General features: G+C 38.2%; 1 protein-coding gene across 1 annotated transcript in view; it reads right to left on the minus strand.

Moving 5' to 3' along the window:
* Window positions 1–5900: 5900 nt before the first annotated feature.
* The window catches only part of plcd3b (phospholipase C, delta 3b), a 118914-nt gene continuing 104569 nt past the window's right edge, over window positions 5901–20245 (minus strand). Inside the window, exons 14-15 of the mRNA XM_067369479.1 lie at window positions 6359–6508; window positions 5901–6275 (exon numbers count right to left, since the gene is read on the minus strand). Of these exons, the coding sequence (XP_067225580.1) occupies window positions 6148–6275; window positions 6359–6508 (278 nt within the window). The 3' untranslated portion in view covers window positions 5901–6147. The remainder of the gene's footprint in view (window positions 6276–6358; window positions 6509–20245) is intronic.

The following is a 20245-nucleotide window of genomic DNA, read 5'->3' on the forward strand; positions in this document are numbered from 1 at the left end:
CTTTATATATGATAATTTGACTAGGGCTGCACGATATATCGCATGAGATTGTCACGCGCATTTCGTCAGTAAAGCCGGTTCCCTGATTACCGCTAAATCACCATCACCTGCTTTCAAATGGAGCGGCATTTAATGGACAGAGCCGTAGATCACTGAAAAGCCGCGCAATATCGCGTTCATATCGCAGATGAATCGCCTTCGATAATGAACGCGATATTGCGTGGCTTTTCAGTGAACTACAGCTTTGTCTATTAAATGCAGCTCCATTTGAAAGCAGGTGATGGCGATTTAGCGGTAATCAGGGAACTGGCTTTACTGACGAAATGCGCGTGCCAATCTCATGCGATATATCGTGCAGCCCTAAAACTGACTATTTACTAATACTTAACTAATGCTTCACAGTGTGCAAATTTTTTAATTCATTATTTATTGACATGATTTAAATGTATTAAAAACCCCTGTTTCAGTAAAATTTCACATGATTATAAAAGTTTCTGTTTAAAATAAAACTTGCATAAGTGAGCAGAAAAATCAAGACATGTACCTTATTATTACAGGTAATAAGGCAGGTCTTGGCAGGTTCTGAGATTTGGCTCTATTTATTATTTTTTATTTATTTATTTTTTTTATCTTATACCACATATTAAAATTAAATTAAAGCATGCGTTTGGTGCATAAGATTGGTGCACAAACAACAGCTAGGGAGGTCAAAAAACACATGAAGAGAAGAGTGAGGATTATACAGCATCAGCAACCACAGGCATTCACATTAAGGCTGGATTATTTTTTTCAGACTGCATGCTTTTCAAAGTAGTCGGGACATTGTTGTTTTCACACTGCATGACTATCTTGGCCAGCATTCAGTCGCTGCTGTGTTCAAACTGCACGATGGATCAGAGACAGAAGGTTTCACACTGCATGACTTTACAATAGGAAGAATTGCAGACTCTGTCTGGCACGCAAACTATGTTTCACAACCAAACACACGGGAGATGTGACAAGGAAACAACGTGATATCATGCGTGCAAGAGTTCTCACGTGAGACTGGGTTTATTATTAAAAATGGTAGCCCGCAAGAAGCTTGCAATACGAATTGCCTGTGCGCTGATTTGCAGCGAAAACAAGAAAAAGAAAAGGGTTGTTTGAAAAACGCATGCTCTGGAATTTGATATACTCCTCCTAGGCGATTTTTCCAATCACCACCAAACTCGGTCAGCATGAAGTCAAGACATTGATGATGAAAAATTGGCAGCGGATTTTTGATATCTCAAACGGTTTGGCCGTGGTGAGGCAACGAATTAATGGCGAGAAAAGGGAAACAGGAAATGTGTTATAATGTCTGCATACATTGATTGATGTTTATGAAACTTCAGCGGTGTGTTCATTATAGGAGTCTGATCACATGTATGTGACTATTGTGAGTCAAAGTTATAGCGCCACCAACTGGCAGCAGGAAGTGTGTCACTTTCAAAATTATTTGAGTTCACTCTGTTATTTTTACCTGATTTGCTTCAAACTTCATCAGTGTAATGTTAATATACAGCAGATGTAGACTTCTGATAGGATTTTTGATATTTGAAATATTGTTGCCATGGCAACACGTCAAACTTTAATAATATTCTTGAGTGTTTTTGAGGCTTTTAACATGCTTCAAATTGCATGAAACTCGACACACACATCAGTATTGTCAACCAGTAGACATGGACAAAGCCATAGAATGGGCGTAGTGGAGGGGCTCAGTAGCGCCACCCTTTGACAAAAGTGGGGGGGTTAGTTTTTCCTACAGTCACCAAATTCAGTACACATATTGTTTTCATCAAGCCGGACAATTTTCTAATTTACATTCATTAGCTCCGACCAACAGGAAGTCAGCTATTTTGGTTTGAATGTAATTTTTTTTTTAAAAACAGGCTATGAATTTTATACTACTATTTTTTACTATTAATTGCAAACGGATTTTGAATATCTCAAACGGTTTGGCCGTGGCGAGGCAACGAATTTATGGCACGAAAAGAGAAACAAAGTGTTATAACTTCTGCATACATTAATTGATTTTGATGACTCTTCGGCTCTGTGTTCATTGTACAAGGCTGATCACATGGATGTGACTATTGTGATTCAAAGTTATAGCGCCACCAACTGGCAGTAGAAAGTGTGTCAATTTCAGCATGCTTTGAGATCACCCTCTTATTTTTACCCGATTTGCTTCAAACTTCATCAGAATAATGTTAAAACATGGCACATGTAGTCCTTTGAAAATGGGCACGGAGGAGGGGCTCTATAGTGCCACCTTGTAGTGCAGTAAATATGGAGTGAATTTGACATAGTCCTTTGATGTTTAACCGTTTTAAGTGCCTATTGCCTGCTGTGCATAGTTGCCCTAAAGCCACCGGGGTGGCGGTGCCACCGGGCTTGGGCCCGCCATCGCTGCTCGCAGCTATATTTCTTCTTCTTCTTCTCCAAAGTGAATCGCATTTTAGAGGGCCTAAACGTGCTCGAAAACTCATGAAACTTTGCACACGCGTCAGAAGTGGTGAAAATGTACGTCTGTTATGGGTTTCGGAATTGGGCGTGGCAAAATGGCTCGATAGCGCCATCTAACATACAGCCCCTCTTGCTACATTTCACTAGGGTTTTGAAATTTGGTACACACATTTATAAGCCCACAAAATACCTACAAAAATCCTACAATACCTACAAAAAAAGTCTCTTGGAGCGAAATCTGAAACCGAACAGGAAGTCAGATATTTTGAATTAATTCACAGTTTTTTGCATTTTCCAGACGTTGTACTTTAACGAACTCCTCCTAGAGCTTTTATCAGATCAATGTCATATTTGGTCAGTCTAATCTAAACGCCTTTGTGTTGTAAATTGCGAAGATCTAGAGTTTTCACTGAAGGGCGTGTCCGTGGCGGCATGACAAAATCTGATGTTTCGCCATGAAAAAGGAAGTTGTTGTAACTCAGAAAAACAATGTCCGATCTGCCCCAAACTTCACATGTTTTATTAGAGAGCTGGTCTGAAGACATCTTCATAACAATATTCAGTTACAGTCATAGCGCCACCTGTAGGCAACCGGAAATGACATGTTTTACACTGTGATTAACTCCTCCTAGAGATTTAATCAGATCAATGTCATTTTTGGTCAGTCTAATCTTAAGACCTTAGCGATGATAAATGTCAAAGATCTTGAGTTTTCGTTGAAGGGCGTGTCCGTGGCGGACTGACAAAGTCTGATGTTTCGCCATGAGAGAGGAAGCTGTTGTAACTCAGGCATACTATGTCTGATCTGCCCCAAACTTCACATGAGTGATAAAAGTCCTGGCCTAAAGACATCTATTTGACAATATTCAGTTAGCTATAGCCCCACCTGTTGGCAGCAGGAAGCCCACTGTTCGCTGTTTTCCTGAGGCCAACGGGTGGCGGTGAGCCCGGGTGCGAGGGCCCTTTCATCGCTGCTTGCAGCTGTAATTCTTCCTGTATTTCACGAACAGTGAGCTTGTGCATTGTGCAGTAAATACTCTGCTGGCGCTTCTGTTCTCTTTGTGTCCGTATTCAGCGTATATGCCTGTGTTAACGTCCTGTTAACACACTTAGTAAATATTTCCTGCTCTGTAATAAAATATTTCCTATTTTATTACAGAGCAGTTTGTTTGCAAGCCCGGAATAAAGATAAACCAAAATAAAACTAAAAAACCTTTGGATTTATGACCAGTGGACTATTGCATCTCTATTTTTGATCATGAACTCGCACACACGCCATAAAGGCCTAAGTTACCTAAACATTTGGAGTGAATTATTAAGATTATTAAGATTAATTATTAAGTTTCTCTGTAAAGTACACCAAGAAATTGGTTTTATAAAACATTATTTAACGCATGATTAAGTGGATGTTAATTCTATGAGGATTTTGCCTAATAAACCTAATAAATTCTTATAAATATTAACCGTAGGCATAATGATAACCATGTAAAGCTCAACGTACGAGTAAATAGGAAAATAAGGAGTAAATAAGGAAAATAATATTTTCAAAGACCAGCAAAGAAGAGCTTAGGCCTACCTCAAGGTGCTTTTTCAGATTAGATGTTGAATCCTTTGAAGCCGATAGAAGTTTTGTTGCAGACATAGCTTGCATTGCACTATGATGTTACTGTACGTCCTTTTTCATGTTTATAAGTAAAACTGTCTTTGAATTTCCACTAGAGAAATTAGCGTTATGCCCTGTTTTCCCGTCCATTTTTTGCGTGTCTTATGACTCTGCAGGTTGCTAATATCTGAACAGGCTGCACGCGGGTGTTTTTTAAACAGAGCCGCAGAATCAACAATTGGCTCGTTGGTTACAAATCATCAAACAGCTTACGTTAATAGCCAATTAAATGAAATAAATGACATTAAAATTCAAAGTAATCACTTTGGTAATCTAAAATACTTTTTGAATGTAACTGTAATTTGATTACCATCTATTTAAAATGTAACTGTAACGAAATACAGTTACTCAAATTTTGTATTTTAAATACGTAACGTGGTTACATGTATTTCGTTACTCCCCAGCCCTGGTTATTGCAGTGCAATGTGGGAATGAATGAGTGCACTCAATAACGTCCACTATGGTTTCGGACACCACTACAAATGGCTGTCACCTCAAATAATTCCCTATTTGCAGTTATAGGGGCAATTTTGGATTCAGCCCTTGATTACAGCGGAGAATTCAAACTACACGCGGCGCAATATAGAGTGGTTTTTGAGTGGAACGCCGTGATGAGATTAACAACGTTCTCCACATGGATCATCAGATATAGACCGGAGCGAGCACGTTTTTTATGGACCTATTTCATATACTCTAGTGCTCTAAACATGAACCAGCTGTGTGTATGTGCACATATTTCATCACGTCTTCTTCAAATGAAATGTAACGTTATGCAAAGGACACTGAACTGTACCGCGATGACGCGATGGGTTATTCTGCTACACAGAAGACGATGTAAGTTAATAAATAGACTGGGCAAAAATTTAACTGCCTTATTCTTTCTGTGTTTAACTTATGTGTGTCATTTGTTCAGAGACTGTAGTGCTCTTAAATGTATTGAAAATATCCTTAGTTTAAATGTTTTTCCGCATTTCTCCCTCATTCTGGCAGTTTGTAGTTATGTAGGGTTAGATTTTTGCTTAAGGTGCCCTCAACAACTTTTTTTTTTTTCTTATCTCCATGGTCATATTTTAATATTCATGTGTCTGTAATGAGTGTGTTGCAGGTCTGTGTTTTATTGGTTGTTGTCTCCCCACAGCATCATTTTGTGGGGCTTTGTAAACCTGTATTAACTCTAGTGTGGAATTTTTCTACAATATTCACTCATCATGACAGTAAAACAGGGCATTCTAGTCAATCTACTGCAGTATTTCCTCTCTCAATCAGTAGAAAATGTGGTTAATGGCCGGTCATGCATTTTTTTTTTTTTTTTTTTTTTTTGTGATGGTTGTTCATGAGTCTCTTGTTTGTTTTGAGCATTTAAATTGAGCTCTGTTCTTCAGGAAAATCCTCCATGTCCCAAAAATTCTTTGGTTTTCCAGCATCTTTGCATATTTGAACCCTTTCCAGCAGTGACTGTATAATTTTGAGATCCGTCTTTTCACACTGAGGAGAATTTAGGGATTCAAACACAACTATTAAAAAAGGTTCAAACATTCACTGATGCTCCAGAAGGAAACACAATGCATTAAGAGCCGGGGGGTGAAAACTTTTTGAATTTGAATATCAAGGTAAATTGTACTTAATTTGTCTTCCAGGAAATGTGAAAATCTCTTTTGCTTCCGAAAGTAAGTACTAAATGAAAAAATCTGATATTTAAACAAATTTGGACTTCTTTCATCCTGTTAAAAAGTTTTTTACCCCCCGGCTCAATCAAATTTAAAATAGAAAAGTATCTTTTTTTCCCCTATTTTGTTTCTCTGTAAATAAAAAAGTTATTTTTACTGGTAAACAAGACAAATATACTCATTTTTTTACAGTGTGAAATTGCTTCTATATCATTTTTTAATAACATATAACTCTCACACAGTGGTGGCAATTTTGGATCACAAATCTGGTGTAAACAAACTGGAAATTCCCAGATAAGGGGACTTCAGAAGCTTTAACTGCACACTTTATTCTCAGGTACTATGTGTGCCCGCTTGTCTGGTAGGGCTGCTGTAGCCAGGTGTGATTTTAACATGGATGAAGAGACTGGATGGAGACATGTAAGAGCCGTCTCCTTTCAGCAGATGCACATGTCTGTAACCTGCAGTACAGATGTTCCAGAATGAGTGTGTGCAGTCAAAACAGAGTAGTTTGTGTTCAGTAAAGAATCAATAAAAGTCATACCTGTCCGCATGCTTGTGAAAGGAAGTGTAAACTGGCCCAGAAAATCATTTCTGGTGGCGTAGTCATGGTCCTCGACCATAAAACGTACTAATACCAGCTCTGGCACATGAAGCTGGAACTTAAAGGTGCAGTCCCATCTGGGGTTAAAGCCTGAGGATGGTAAAACATTTTTTAATCACATACACTGAGCCAAAACATTATAACCAGTCAAATTTAAAGCAAATATCTTTGATCATCTCCTAACAATGCCACATATTAAGGTCTGAGTAATGCCTTGCTTTGGCATAGAGTCGTTTATACCGGAACACGATGAAGGAGAGTCCGATTAACAGGCTTTATTAACAGAAAACAAATCCTGAGTCGTTAAACTGAGTTCCTGATTCTCTGTGGTTGTTAAAAATCCCAGGATGTACTTCGAAAAGAGTAGGGGTGTAACCCCAACATCCTGGCCAAATTTGCCCATTGGCCTCTGTCCATCATGGTCTCCTAATCATCCCCATATATACTGATTGGCTTCATCACTCTGTCTCCTGTGGTGGGCATTCTGGTGCAATATGGCTGCCGTCACATCATCCAGGTGGATGATGCACATTGGTGGTGGTTGAGGAGATTCCCCCTTCCATATGTAAAGTGCTTTAAGTACCCAGAAAAGCGCTATATAAATGTAACAAATTATTATTATTATTATTATTATTATTATTATATTATTATTAAATGTAACCAAACTTAGCATATGTGTCAAAGAGAACAGACAACTGACTAGAGAACAGAGAAGAACTTAAAGGGTTAGTTCACCCAAAAATGAAAATTCTGTCATTAATTACTCACACTCATGTCATTCCACACCCGTTAGACCTTTGCTCATCGTCGGAACACTAATTAAGATATTTTAATGAAATTCGAGAGGTTGATCTATCCTCCATTGAAAGCAATAAAATGACCACATTCAAAGTCCAGAAAAGTAGTAAAAACAGTTAAAATAGTAAACATGACTACAGGCGTTCAACCAGAGGTGTAAAGAGTACCTGAAAATCATGCTTGAGTAAAAGTACAGATACCTTACATCGAAAATGACTCCATTACATGTTACAAGTAACCAATTCCAATATAACGAGTAAAAGTCTTAAAAGTATCTGATTTTAACAGCACTTAAGTATTTTACTCGTACAGAATGTAGGTCCAGAGATGCACTAGTCCTCAACACCTGAGAAACATGCCGGTGAAAATAAGAAACAAATGATTTGTAAGATGAGTGTGGCGAGGGGGGCGTGGTTCAGCGGAGTGTGCAACGGGAGAGAGTGTCAGGAGATGCGTGGTGAGTGAGTGGGTTAAATGCAAATCACGAACACCTGTTTCTCATTCCAGTAATTGGCGTGGAGACAGGATAAAACGCCAGGAGAAGCAGGAGTGTGTGAAAGAGAGAGGGACTGCTGACTGAGAACGCTGGAACAGATCGGGAGATCGATACTGAAGCCCGTCTGTGGATGTGGATTGTTTTGTTGTGCGTTGCACAGACTTTTGTTTGTTCATTTTTCTTAATGAAATAAAAGCTTAGTCAGCAGTCAAAGCCGACCCTGTCCTCTTCCTTCCCCATGAACTTGATCTTATTACAATGAGAAATCAAGTTTATTTTCTAAAATCAAAATAAAACTGAACACTTCAGTATTTCAATAAATCAAGGTCGACACAACCTTTTAAACGTCTACAAACTCTCAAGTCTCAGTTAAGCTCAAGTGCACAAAAAGGTCATAAGTAAACCAATATCCTTCAAAAAGGTCTTGTCAATATAGCGGATAAATAAAACAATGTTAAGTAAAATTAAATAGTCAAAGTCTACTGTACGTGCTGGTTTGAGCCTCATCACCAACTGCAGTTATTTCCTCATCTTAAAAATTAAACAACTGCTTTCAGCAACTACCTGCTAATGCACTCACATTCACGTAAAGTAGCCTTGTTGACAAGTTTGGGTGAGTAAAGGCAAAGCGCACAAGATATAGTAGCTACCTTCAATGCCCTTAGACGGCGATATCGCTTCTTTATATCAGAAAAAAAATGCAGCAGAAAAAGTTAGGTGCCATGAAAAATGTAATTTGTAATTGCATTACTCATCACAAATGTAGTAGAGTAAAAAGTACATTTATTTGTCTAAAAATTAAATCAAGTAGAGAGTAAAAGTTGCTAATATCTTTGAAACTCAGTACAACTACAAAGTAGCCAAAAAATTCTTAAGTACAGTAACTAATTACATTTACTCAAATACTTTACATCTCTGGGTTCAACCTTAATGTTATGAAGCAACAAGAATACATTTAGTGCGCAAAAACAAAACAAAAATAATGACTTTTTTTCAAAAAAATTTCCTCTTCCCTTTCAGAAGAACCTGGAAGCGCTGCAATGTAAACAGCGTAGCAGAATGACAGGGGAGAGATGAATTTGTCGAAAAAAGTCGTTATTAGCAAAGTCCCTTTAAAGGAGACATCGGATGCAAAATTCACTTTTACAAGGTGTTTGGACATAAATTAACAGTGTCTACACAACCACCCTATAATCATAAAAATCCTCACATATTGAAATTAAATGAAAGCACGCTTTTGGTGCATAAGATGGGTGCACAGACGATAGCTCATGGAGGTCAAAAAACACATGAAGAGAAGTTTTAGGATAATACAACATCAACAATCACAGACATTCATGACCTCAAGGCTAGATTACTGTAACGCTTTACTGGGTGGTTGTTCTGCTCGCCTGATAAATAAACTACAGCTGGTACAAAATGCAGCAGCTAGAGTTCTTACTATAACTAGGAAGTATGACCATATTAGCCCAGTTCTGTCAACACTGCATTGGCTTCCTGTTAAACATTGTATAGATTTTAAAATCTTGCTAATAACTTACAAAGCACTAAATGGTTTAGCTCCCCAGTACCTGAGCGAGCTCTTAAAGCATTGTAGTCCTTCACGTCTATTGCAATCTCAGAATTCAGGCCAGCTAATAATACCTAGAATATTAAAATCAACTGCAGGTGGTAGATCCTTCTCCTATTTGGCACCTAAACTCTGGAACAGAGCATTGTTCAGGAAGCAGACACACTCTGTCAGTTTAAATCTAGACTAAAAACGCATCTCTTTAACCTGGCATACACAACACATTATCAATTTATATTTTCAAATCCGTTAAAGGATTATTAGGCTGCATAAATTAGGTCAGCCACAACAGGTGTTGTGCCCAATTCTGATCCCCAGCCAAATTATTACCTCCCTCGTTGAAGTTGCTATCTGATTGCCTAATCCTAACCCCACCCCTAATCCTACCCCTTCCCCACACCTACCAATACTAGGGGGGTAATAATTTGGCAGGGGGTCAGAATTGGGCACAACACTGGGAACACTTCCTATAACACCAGATGTACTCGTTACATCAAAATAAGAAGGGCATCTACGCTAATATTAGTCTTTATTATTATTATTAGTCTGTTTATCCCGAGGTTTACCGTAGTCAACTGGATCTGGGATAGTGCTGTAGTACTCGAGTCTGGACTCGAGACATTTTACTGTTGTCTCTGACTCGTCTCGGACTCGTTGGTATTTGCACTCGGACTTGTCTCGGACTTGGTCATTGGTCTCACCAAAAGTTCTAGCTGCTCTTGACCGAGTCCAGCAGGTCAGTCTCACTTTTTTCCGATCTGAGCCGATCCTTTGTTACAAAGCGGCGACGCACAGGCAATAACGGCAGCAGCGCGTTCTTGCTCTCTTATCTCTGATGGTGAAGTGACACACACTCGCGCGAGTGCCTCCTCAAGGCCCGATGTCACTATACAACCAGCAAACTTGTATTGTACAGCTCTGGAAATTCCAACATAGTAAATAGCTGTTCATCCATTTTGCTTTCCGATTGTTTGGATGCCCCGTTGCTATTGGTCGCGTGGGTATTCGTCACAGAGCGCACCGGCAGAAGTTTAACTATTTTGAACTTTGACCACAGTGTGCGCGCAAGCTGCGCTCCGCTGCGTCTGCACTTTGGACGACGCAGTCCTTGCGCGGAGCAAGCCATTGGGAGGAAAAATAAAAAATAAAAATAGCGCAGCGCATACCGCATCCTGTGTGAAATGGCCTTCGCTCATCTCATTCGTTCCGATTCCTGCAAGTTTCGCGCTCACACCAAAAACACGCACCACTGATCTATATTAGTGCAGCGAACAAGTGGAGCAGACTTGACTTGGACTTGACAAAGGTGGACTTGACTATGGCCTCATCAACATGACAACCAGTGGCACAGTTCCTCAACCGTCCATACCGGCGTGATGAATACGATCCTCAACTGGATGGAACTGGAATAAATACTTTGAATGTTGCGATCCTATCGGACTTATGATAGCAACCTGAATAATAACAAAGCACTGTTCGCCAGAGGAGAACTGGCCCCCCAACTAAGCCTGGTTTCTCCCAAGGTTTTTTTTCTCAATTTTTACACCTATTTGCCACTTGTTTGCCACCTGATGTCACCTGTTGGAATTTGGGTTCCTTGCTGCCGTCACCTTTGGCTTGCTTAGTTGGGGACACTTGACATTTGATAATCAACAGTGCTTTGATCTGCCTGCACTGACACTATTCTTTAAGAGTAGAATAAAATTATGAACCAGTTATCAATGTAAAGCTGCTTTGACACAATCTACATTGTAAAAAGCGCTATATAAATAAAGGTGACTTGAGTTGACATTCGCATTAAATGGTTAGTTCAACCAAAAATGAAAATAATGTCATTTATTACTCGCCCTCTTGTCGTTCTACACTCACAAGACCTTCATTCATCTTCAGAACACAAATTAAGATATTTTTGATGAAAAAAATAAAACATAAAAAAAGAATGACTTTTCAACAAAATCTAGTGATGGGTGAAACTTCATGAAGCTTCACACATCTTTTGTTTCGAATCAGTGGTTTAGAGTACAAAAATCACATGATTTCAGCAGTTTGATAGGCGAGCCAAACCACTGATTAAAAACAAAAGATTTGTGAAGCTTCAATGCAGTGTTCTGAATTCGGCCATCACTAGATATTGTTGAAAAGTCGTTATTTTGTTTTTTGGCACACAGAAAGTTTTCTCGTTGCTTTATAATATTAAGGTAGAACCACTGTACTGACATGAACTGTTTAGTATATTTTTTTAGTACCTTTATGGATCTTGAGAGGAGACGGTGACTTTGCTCTCAATAGAGGCCTCACTGAGCCATCGGATTTCATTAAAAATATTTTAATTTGTGTTCCAAAGATGAACAAAGGTTTTACAGGTGTAGACTGGCATGAGGGTGAGTAATGACATTATTTTAATTTTTGGGTGAACTTACCCTTTAAGACTGGATTACATTTCTCAGAGTACTGTTGAATAACAGTATGTAATTTGTTCTAAATTTAAACAATCTCATGGATGTGACTGTTGTGGATTGTGATCATATGAGCCACCAACGGCTGCACCTAAATGTGGTGTATTCAAATGACTTTGACATGGCCATTTTATGTTTATCCGTTTTAAATGCCTATTGCCCGCTGTGCACAGCTGCCCTGAAGCCACCGGGTTGGCGGTGTCACCAGGCTTGGGCCCTTCATCGCTGCTTGCAGCTATATTTTTTGTTTTGTTTTTGCTCACAAAAAATAATCTTGTCGCTTCATAACATTAAGGTTGAACCACTGCAGTCACGTTGACTATTTTAACAATGTTTTTACAACTTTTCTGGACATTGAATGTGGTCATTTTGTTGCTTTCAGATTTCTCTCAGATTTCATCAAAATATCTTAATTTGTGTTCCGAAGATGAACAAAGGTCGGGTGGGTTGCACAGTCTCTGTTTCCCAATCTATCAGCCAGTCTTCAGTGTCCAGCTCCACCAAAACTTCCTCTGTCACGGATATTGCCGGCTCACACACCTGGTCAGACTTATGTTGGGCCTCAGGCTTTGGGGCAGACGTGGCTGCAGGCTCAGGCTCTCTAGTGGGCAGAGGCACTGGCTCAGGGTCTGTGGTGGGTGTAGGCTCCCTGTCTGCGGTGGTCTGCGGTTTGCAATCCATTTGAGTGGGTGATGGCTGGCTAGGTTCTGGGGTTGATGATGCAAGGGCCTCATTTATTAAGCATGCGTCCGCACAGATTTTATCACAGAGTGTGTGTACGCTTAAATCCAGAGCAACGCTCATATTTAAGGGTCTTTGATGTGAAAAAGCCATTCTAAATTAAAGGATTTGGATGATGACTGGTGATCTTTTATATGTAAATTACATTAATTAGGCATCGTTTACAATGTGAAAAACTGAAACGTTTCACCTGTGTGCAAGTTCACGATCATTTGCGATTTATAGATTTTACATCTGAAAGAGAGGTGTGCACACATTTTCTGTGTGTACTTTCATTCTAGGAATCCCGCGTACGCACATTTGAGAAATGATCCCAAGATCAAATTTATCAAATCCCTGGTGTGGATTGGGGGTACACACTCTTCAGAGATCAAAGAATGTCCTCCCTCCATGTCCCTTACGTAATGTCTGGCAAGTCGAATGGTTGGTTGAAATCTGCCCCAAACCAATATAAAGATTTTAGGGTCCCATCATCCAAGGCAGCCCGCTGGGCGAGTGCACAAAAAAGAACAGAACAATCCAAAATAGAAAGTCCTTTCCGGGCTAAAGCAGTGAACATTGCTGTATAATCCATTACAAGGTTGGTTCTTCTGTCATGCTTTGGCATAGCATGGTGTATACAGGAACATGATGGAGACGAGTCAGAATAAGAGGTTTGATCAGGGTTCCTACACATTTTCCATTTTAAAATTCCATACTTTTCCAGACCTCCTTCAAAACTATTTCTGCCATTGCTAAGCTTCGTGTCCTTTTCTATGTTTTCTCTGCTTCATGTTTGTAGTCTGGGTCCTACAGTCTTTTAGTGATTTTTAAATTAGTGTTTGATGGTTGAAAAAGTTTTGTATTAAGTATTCACGTCTAGGCTCTTATAGCTTATAGTGCATATATTTAGCAAAATGCTCCTCTCGAAGTTCATTTTTGTAGCTGAATAATGAGTATTTGGACAATGAACGGCTTTTCTGAAGTAGGCTAAATGTGACATTTTTACAAGTTGTTTTATTGATGCCTTTCTGCAGTTGAAACACTGATTGATTGATTGCATGTAACATGATACAGATTTCAGTAAGTTGTACTGTATCTTTCAACATACCTTCGTATGTTCATTCATGTTTATTTTGTGCTGTAACTAGTAAAGCGGAAGAGATGGTTGACTAGGGCTGCAACAACGAATCGATAAAATCGATAAAATTCGATTATTAAAAGAGTTGGCAACGAATTTCATTATCGATTCGTTGTGTCGCGCGACTATTACGCCTGTCAATGAGACGCGGAGATGTTTGAGTATAAAAAGGCGTGGTTGAGCGAGAAGCAGAGCGGAGCAAAAATAAATAAATAAATAAATAGCAGAGCGGAGCAAAAATAAATAAATAAATAAATAAATAAATAAATAAATAAATAAATAGCAGAGCGGAGGTAGAGGAAAGACCATCGGAGAGACCCGTGACGTTGTTCTGAACAGGCGTGCCGTTGTCAGGACCCCCGCAGTTTTGAAAAGACCGAAATCGACCCCCGCACTTTTGATACAGGCTGCTTCAATCAGTCACACTATATCATCTTTTAGCTTTGGATATTTTCTTTCAAATGAGACCGTTTTCACGTTTTTTCACGCTTTCGTTCATAATCAACTGTTTTGTCGCGAATGTAAAGAACAGGAAATGCGCTTCGAACAGAGAAACACGCGATCTCCAAACAATCGATCAAAGCATGCTAACGTTTTAGGACAGGTCAATGGTATATAAATCATGCCCGAATGTCAATCAAGCCAATCTGTCCATTCAGAAACCGAGAATTTGACCACTTGACAAGGTAAGGAGGCTGATCTCTCAGGTTGACGCGCGAGCTGGCTTGACCGAAGTCTTCGTGAGGATTTAAGGTTTATGGACTGCTTTGATTTTGGTAATTACATCTAGAAAGATAAAAGCATTGATGGCATCTATAAAATAGATATCTGAAGGCGAAACAAAAGTGATATTGCCTCGTCCAGTGAGGAGGACGCACGAGAGGAGACCTGCGCGTTTAATTGGTATGTGCTGGGGCGTAGCAGCCATTTTAAAAGTGGGGAGGACAGCTGTATGGTGATGTGACCCAAAGCTGATATTCATAATAATAAATTCTAAATAGAATACCGATTGGCATTTTACAGCACCCTAGTGGCAATTTTGGGAACATGCCGTGATAGCTTACAGGAACGTATTTTTGTGAAATCATCCTCAAAATTTTAAAATATACTGCAGGACTTTGAGACCAATGTGAGACCATCTATACTTTATTTAGATAAAGATATTTTATGATATTTAAAATATTTCAGTTACACTACATTTGAACAATAACTTTTCTTACTTCTTAATAGTTGTGTTAAATGAGTATACAGATTACATCTACAGTAATTTTATACAGCATACATTTTATGAAAATATATCAATAGAACCTAAATCAATGTATTTACATGTTTTTATAAATAAAATAACATTTCTTACTCCAAGTTTTAGGGGTGCTGAGCTTATCATTAGTGCTGATCACTGTTGTTGTGCTTTGATATTGTAATATTTACCATTATATAATCAGAGGAGTATAGAAAACTTTATTAAAGTGTACCTTCATAATACAACAGCAAAATATATAAGTAAAGTATTTTTATGTTACATTAATACCCAGTGTGCGAGCTGTCTCTTTAATACCGCGTGGTTTATATACAGGTTGCCGCTGATTGGGCTGACATTTCTGACACACCCACCAAACAAGAGAAAACGCATCTCAAACCCATTGCACACCGTTTCCAGGAAACATGTCGTTCAACCCGGAAAACGTAGCAAAACGTTGCGCACCGGTGTGAGCTTGAATGTGCCCCAGTTAGGACATAAAGTACAATATTTACATAAAGTATAAAAATATATATATTTTAAATTTGATAAAGTATTTTAAGATATTCGGTGCAAAACAATTTTGATTTATTGTGAAAGGATAATTCTACTCCGCGAGCAGCACGTTGGCAACAAAAGACAGAAGAAACCAATAATTTGTTACGTCTCATTTAGCAGACGCTTTTATACAAAACGACAAGTAGGAGAGCATTTAACACACTGAATCCGGCGCGACGTGACGAGGTCCATACGGGTTCTGTTGTCTTTTGACGTTACAGTAACAGTTAGTTTAAATCATAACATGAAAACTTTATCGCGTGATTCGTGTCATCGCGACATACTGTAACATACTTACAGTGTGTGTTTGAAAAAAGGATGTAATCGTCCTTTGCTTTTTTCTGGGGTGCATTTTATCCCAGACGGCCTAATAGCAAAGTGAATGAACTAACGAAAACTCACAACAGCAACAAGAGATTTGAAGCTCATAGCAGATGCGCCCAAGAGATGATTCGCTCTGTGATTGGCTGAATGTTAGTCCAATCAAATCTAAGTATCAAATCAGAGAACACTGCCGGTGCTGGAAATATTCACGCTGGATCCAAAAAAATAAAAAATAGCAGGGGTCAGAATCACCTGTTTCTAAAAGTGTGTACTATGTAATGTGTACTGTACTATGTGTACTGTAATACTGCATTTACAATGCTTATCAGTGGCATACATTTCGATTGCGAACGTGAAAATCCAAAAGACCATGACTAAAACTAAATCAAAATTTGTTGTCAAAATTAACACTGATCTGTTGTCATTTATTTATTCTGTGCTTTATCCCATATCGGTTATTGTTGACAAATATATTTGTTTGTTGTACTTTTTAAATTTCATTTTAAAGTTTTTTATAGCACTTGGTCATCTTAAGCTAAACAAAATTATACATCTTTTTGTGCAATTTATATATTTATAATTATATATTTGGCAGATGTAAAGCATACATGTGTATGTTTTTTGTGTTAGTCCATTTGTTTTTTATTACTTTAACAGCTCAGGGATGTTAAAAGAGCAACCTGTTTTTGCACGTTCTGAGGATTTTTTTGCACTGTGAATTTGCACTGTCATTTCTGTTTTTGAATAAAAGGTTGGAAATTAATGTTTTTTTCCATCCGATTCATCGATTAATCGTAAAAATAATCGACAGATTAATCGATTATTGAAATAATCGTTAGTTGCAGCCCTATGGTTGACTCACGAGCGCTATAGTGATCTGTCACGCCACAAAGCACCAAGAAAGATCGCGACTCACTCCAGTCTATGGGAATGTAGCCCATTTTTGATTCTTTTGAGAATCTTGACAATTTAAAATGGCTAATTTCATCAAAAAGTGACTAGTTTGCAGGTATGATAAATTAGAAAACTGAATAGAGCCAATAGTCTGGAAACACAAATATTTTTCCATACACTGATTTCTTTTTTCCATACTTTTCCAGACCTGGAAATTACTCAAATCAAATTCCATACTTTTCCATACTTTTCCAAACTGCGTAGGAACCCTGTTGATTGACAGAAGACAAATGTAACCAAACTTAGCATATATGTTAACGAGAACCAACAACTGGACAGAGAACAAACTTAAATACACAGTGATGATGAACATAATAATGAACAGCTGTGGTGATTAAAGTCCGTATAAAGTCAATTCTGAGAATTGTTTCTAAACAAATTATAAATGTTACAAATGTATTGCTGAAACACATTACAAAGACTGTGAACTATGTAGTACTGAATTGTGGAGTTAAACAGTTTTTCGCCAATTCTGTGTTCAGGATTTTTTGGTTGAGGCTAAAACGGTGGCTCGATGACACACTGGAGCCACCGAGCATGGCTCCACCCCCAAACACTATAATAAGTACAGCATATTAGCAGTGGCCTTGCCTGCTCAATCGCGAAATACCATCATTACCATTAGTTACATTTTGCTGGTGAGCTCTGCCTTCGTCACGCAAATGCATATTACCTGGTTGCCATAATATACTAAACAGCTCCTTATTTAAATTTTATTAATTTTGTAAAGAGCCATCTTGATGGAGAGCTGACAATCACCACCAACACCCATCTCTGTGCAGTGATAATTTTACACTGTAGTTTACAAACCTTCATCAGAGATGACTGGGATTCAATGATAATCCCGTTATTGGTGAATTGGGATGAATCTTTCTCTTAGGTGGGTGTGGGTTTAGCGCCGACAGTGGACATTCCCCCGGTGTTTGAGAGCAGAGAATACCGCTTATTTTTTCAAGATTTTCAAAACTTATTTAATTTTCTTGGCATTTTTTTTAATCATTCAAATTTAACTGGGTGGTTAATACATTTTTCTGTGGTGTGAAAAACTCAGGACACATATTTTAATATTGCTTTACATGGACTTTAATGAATGTCCATGGTGACTTATGACTGGTGCCATAAGTCATTATTTTGGCCTTAACTGCACATTATTTATCCTACCAAACTGCACAGATTTTTCAGGAATAGTTTGAGGAACATGATGAAGAATTTAAAGTAGGAATGCACCGATGTATCGGCCGCCGATATTTATCGGCCAATTTTTGCTCAGTTTACAAACATCGGCATATCGACTGTAGCAGGAAAAAGGCAGATATAACAAACCGATAGTTTATTAATTAACTCCGTGAAGGCACTGAGCTGTATAATGACTGTTGAATAATCCTATCCACCTGTTTCCGCGGGGCGCTACTGTAAAAGAGAACGTGGGTACAACTTCCGGTGAGGCGGCGGAAGTAGCATACCAATGGTATTTTGTGTTCTAATTAGCGAAGAGGCTAAGTGTTTTTTGGATCATTGTTTACTTTGTAAAGTTTAAAATCTTTATGAGAGATGTCGTTACGGTGCTCAGGGACAACATCTCAGTTTACTACATTAATATCACAATACAATAAACAGTTTTCGTGCCCTTAATTGCTCTTTACTTTACTGACCTTCCACAAAAGTGCTGCTGCATGACTAGAGCATCCTGACCCTGCAATACGAACAAGCCGCTGTCTGTACTTCCCGTCACTGACGCTAGCACCAAAGCCTTATGATGTTATTGACTACTAACGTGTCGTGCGTGCCAGAGCCAGTCGCGTTTCCACTGTATGCGATGCTAAAGGCTACTTATGTTAACCACTGCGATAATACACTTATGGAAAATATCAGAGACTGCTTGAGGAATGAAGACAATTGTTATATGATTATAATCGTGTATTTATTGGGTTTAATGTTTTATCTGTCTCTTCCCTGTGCCTGTTGATTCCTGACAAATGCATATTTCACAGATTCACACTCCGGTTAACTCGTATAACTCATAACTCTTGTTGTCTTCTAATGAGCTCCCTCTGTTGCTCTGGCTGAAAGGATCAGGATAGATAGACGGAGAGATCGCGCAAACATCCTCGGATATCAATCGTCGCATAATTTAGAGGAAAATCAATAGAAAGTCTCAGAAAAGTGACGTAAACATAGGGTATGTTATCAATATATTTCTAAATGTGTAAGCCTTTAGATTTAAAAGCCTTAATGGAATTGTTTTTTGCATTCTTGTGATCGCAAATAAATGGAAGCAGGCCTAACTGAATAGGTCTGTGTTTTCTTTTTATGTCAATATAAATATCAGTTAGATTTAGCATGATTGATGTGCACTCCTGACATAAATTAATACATTACTATTACTGTAACATTTTTTTATTGTAAAACATTGTTCAAATATTGATGTCGGAATCTTAAATCTTTAAGTAAAAAACAAACGTTCGCAAGTTTGGATCGTTAAATCTTGAATCACTGTCAACTGTTGAATGAATGAGTGTCACGTCCAGCTTGTTTACTTCGAACCGGAAGACGCTCCCACGTTTGACGCAAGGCCTCATGGGGCGTAGGAAACTTGTGGATAGCGCTGCCAACTGTGCTTTAATGTTAATCAAATAACAAAAGATCGCACACTATTCTTGACTAAATAACTTCTGTAACTTTCATAAGAGTAGTGGACCCCGTCCATATGATGACTAAAACTTTACTTGTTTTATTAAGTTTATTGCGGCCGTTTTCACTCCAAACAAATCACCACAAAAGCTAAACATTACAGAGCACAAGAAGTGCGCATTAAACTAATTTTCTCCATTGCATTATCATCAACATATATAGCGAATTACTCAAAACACTTAATACAACTAACAGTTAACAAATACATACAGATCTCATGACTTTTTGGGTAATGCTAATAAATTGACAAACTTTAAATCTGCAAAATGTCTCTGAAGAACTGCGTGCTCTCCTTGTCAGTCCGTAGAGTAGAACACCCGCCTTAGTAAAGGAGATAGTGCAGATCTCAAACATATTTAAACTTACAAAAAAATATTAAAATGTATACAAAAACAAATTAGAAGATTCATCACAATAGTCTGCTACAATAAAGAAGGATTAATATGTATATAATTTATACAGTAAAGAATATGCAGTGCTATTTTACATTTGTTTACTTTATTTCTGTACCTGAAAACTTAAACTTACATAAAAAAGCACTGTTTATTTCATATGTATCACCTCTTGTTGTCTTTATGTAGGTCTGCTGAATGTTAAATGGATCCAATCCCTGTTCATTAAAACTGATTTGATGATGCAGCAATAAACCTGCTAGTATATTTTATGCAGGTGTTTTTGAACTTTGCTTATTTAAAACAAGATCAAAATACATCTATTTTGATGACAAAATTTCAAATAAGAGTGGAAGTGACAAATATTGGTATCGGCCAATAATTGTTTGTTAAAATCGCTATCGGCCCCAAAAAATCATATCGGTGCATCCCTAGTTTAAAGTGTTGCCCTGGCCACTAAATTCCCCAGATCTCAATCCAATTGAGC

The sequence above is a fragment of the Chanodichthys erythropterus genome, chromosome 19 (assembly GCF_024489055.1).
Source record: "Chanodichthys erythropterus isolate Z2021 chromosome 19, ASM2448905v1, whole genome shotgun sequence".
In the NCBI taxonomy this organism is placed as follows: domain Eukaryota; kingdom Metazoa; phylum Chordata; class Actinopteri; order Cypriniformes; family Xenocyprididae; genus Chanodichthys; species Chanodichthys erythropterus.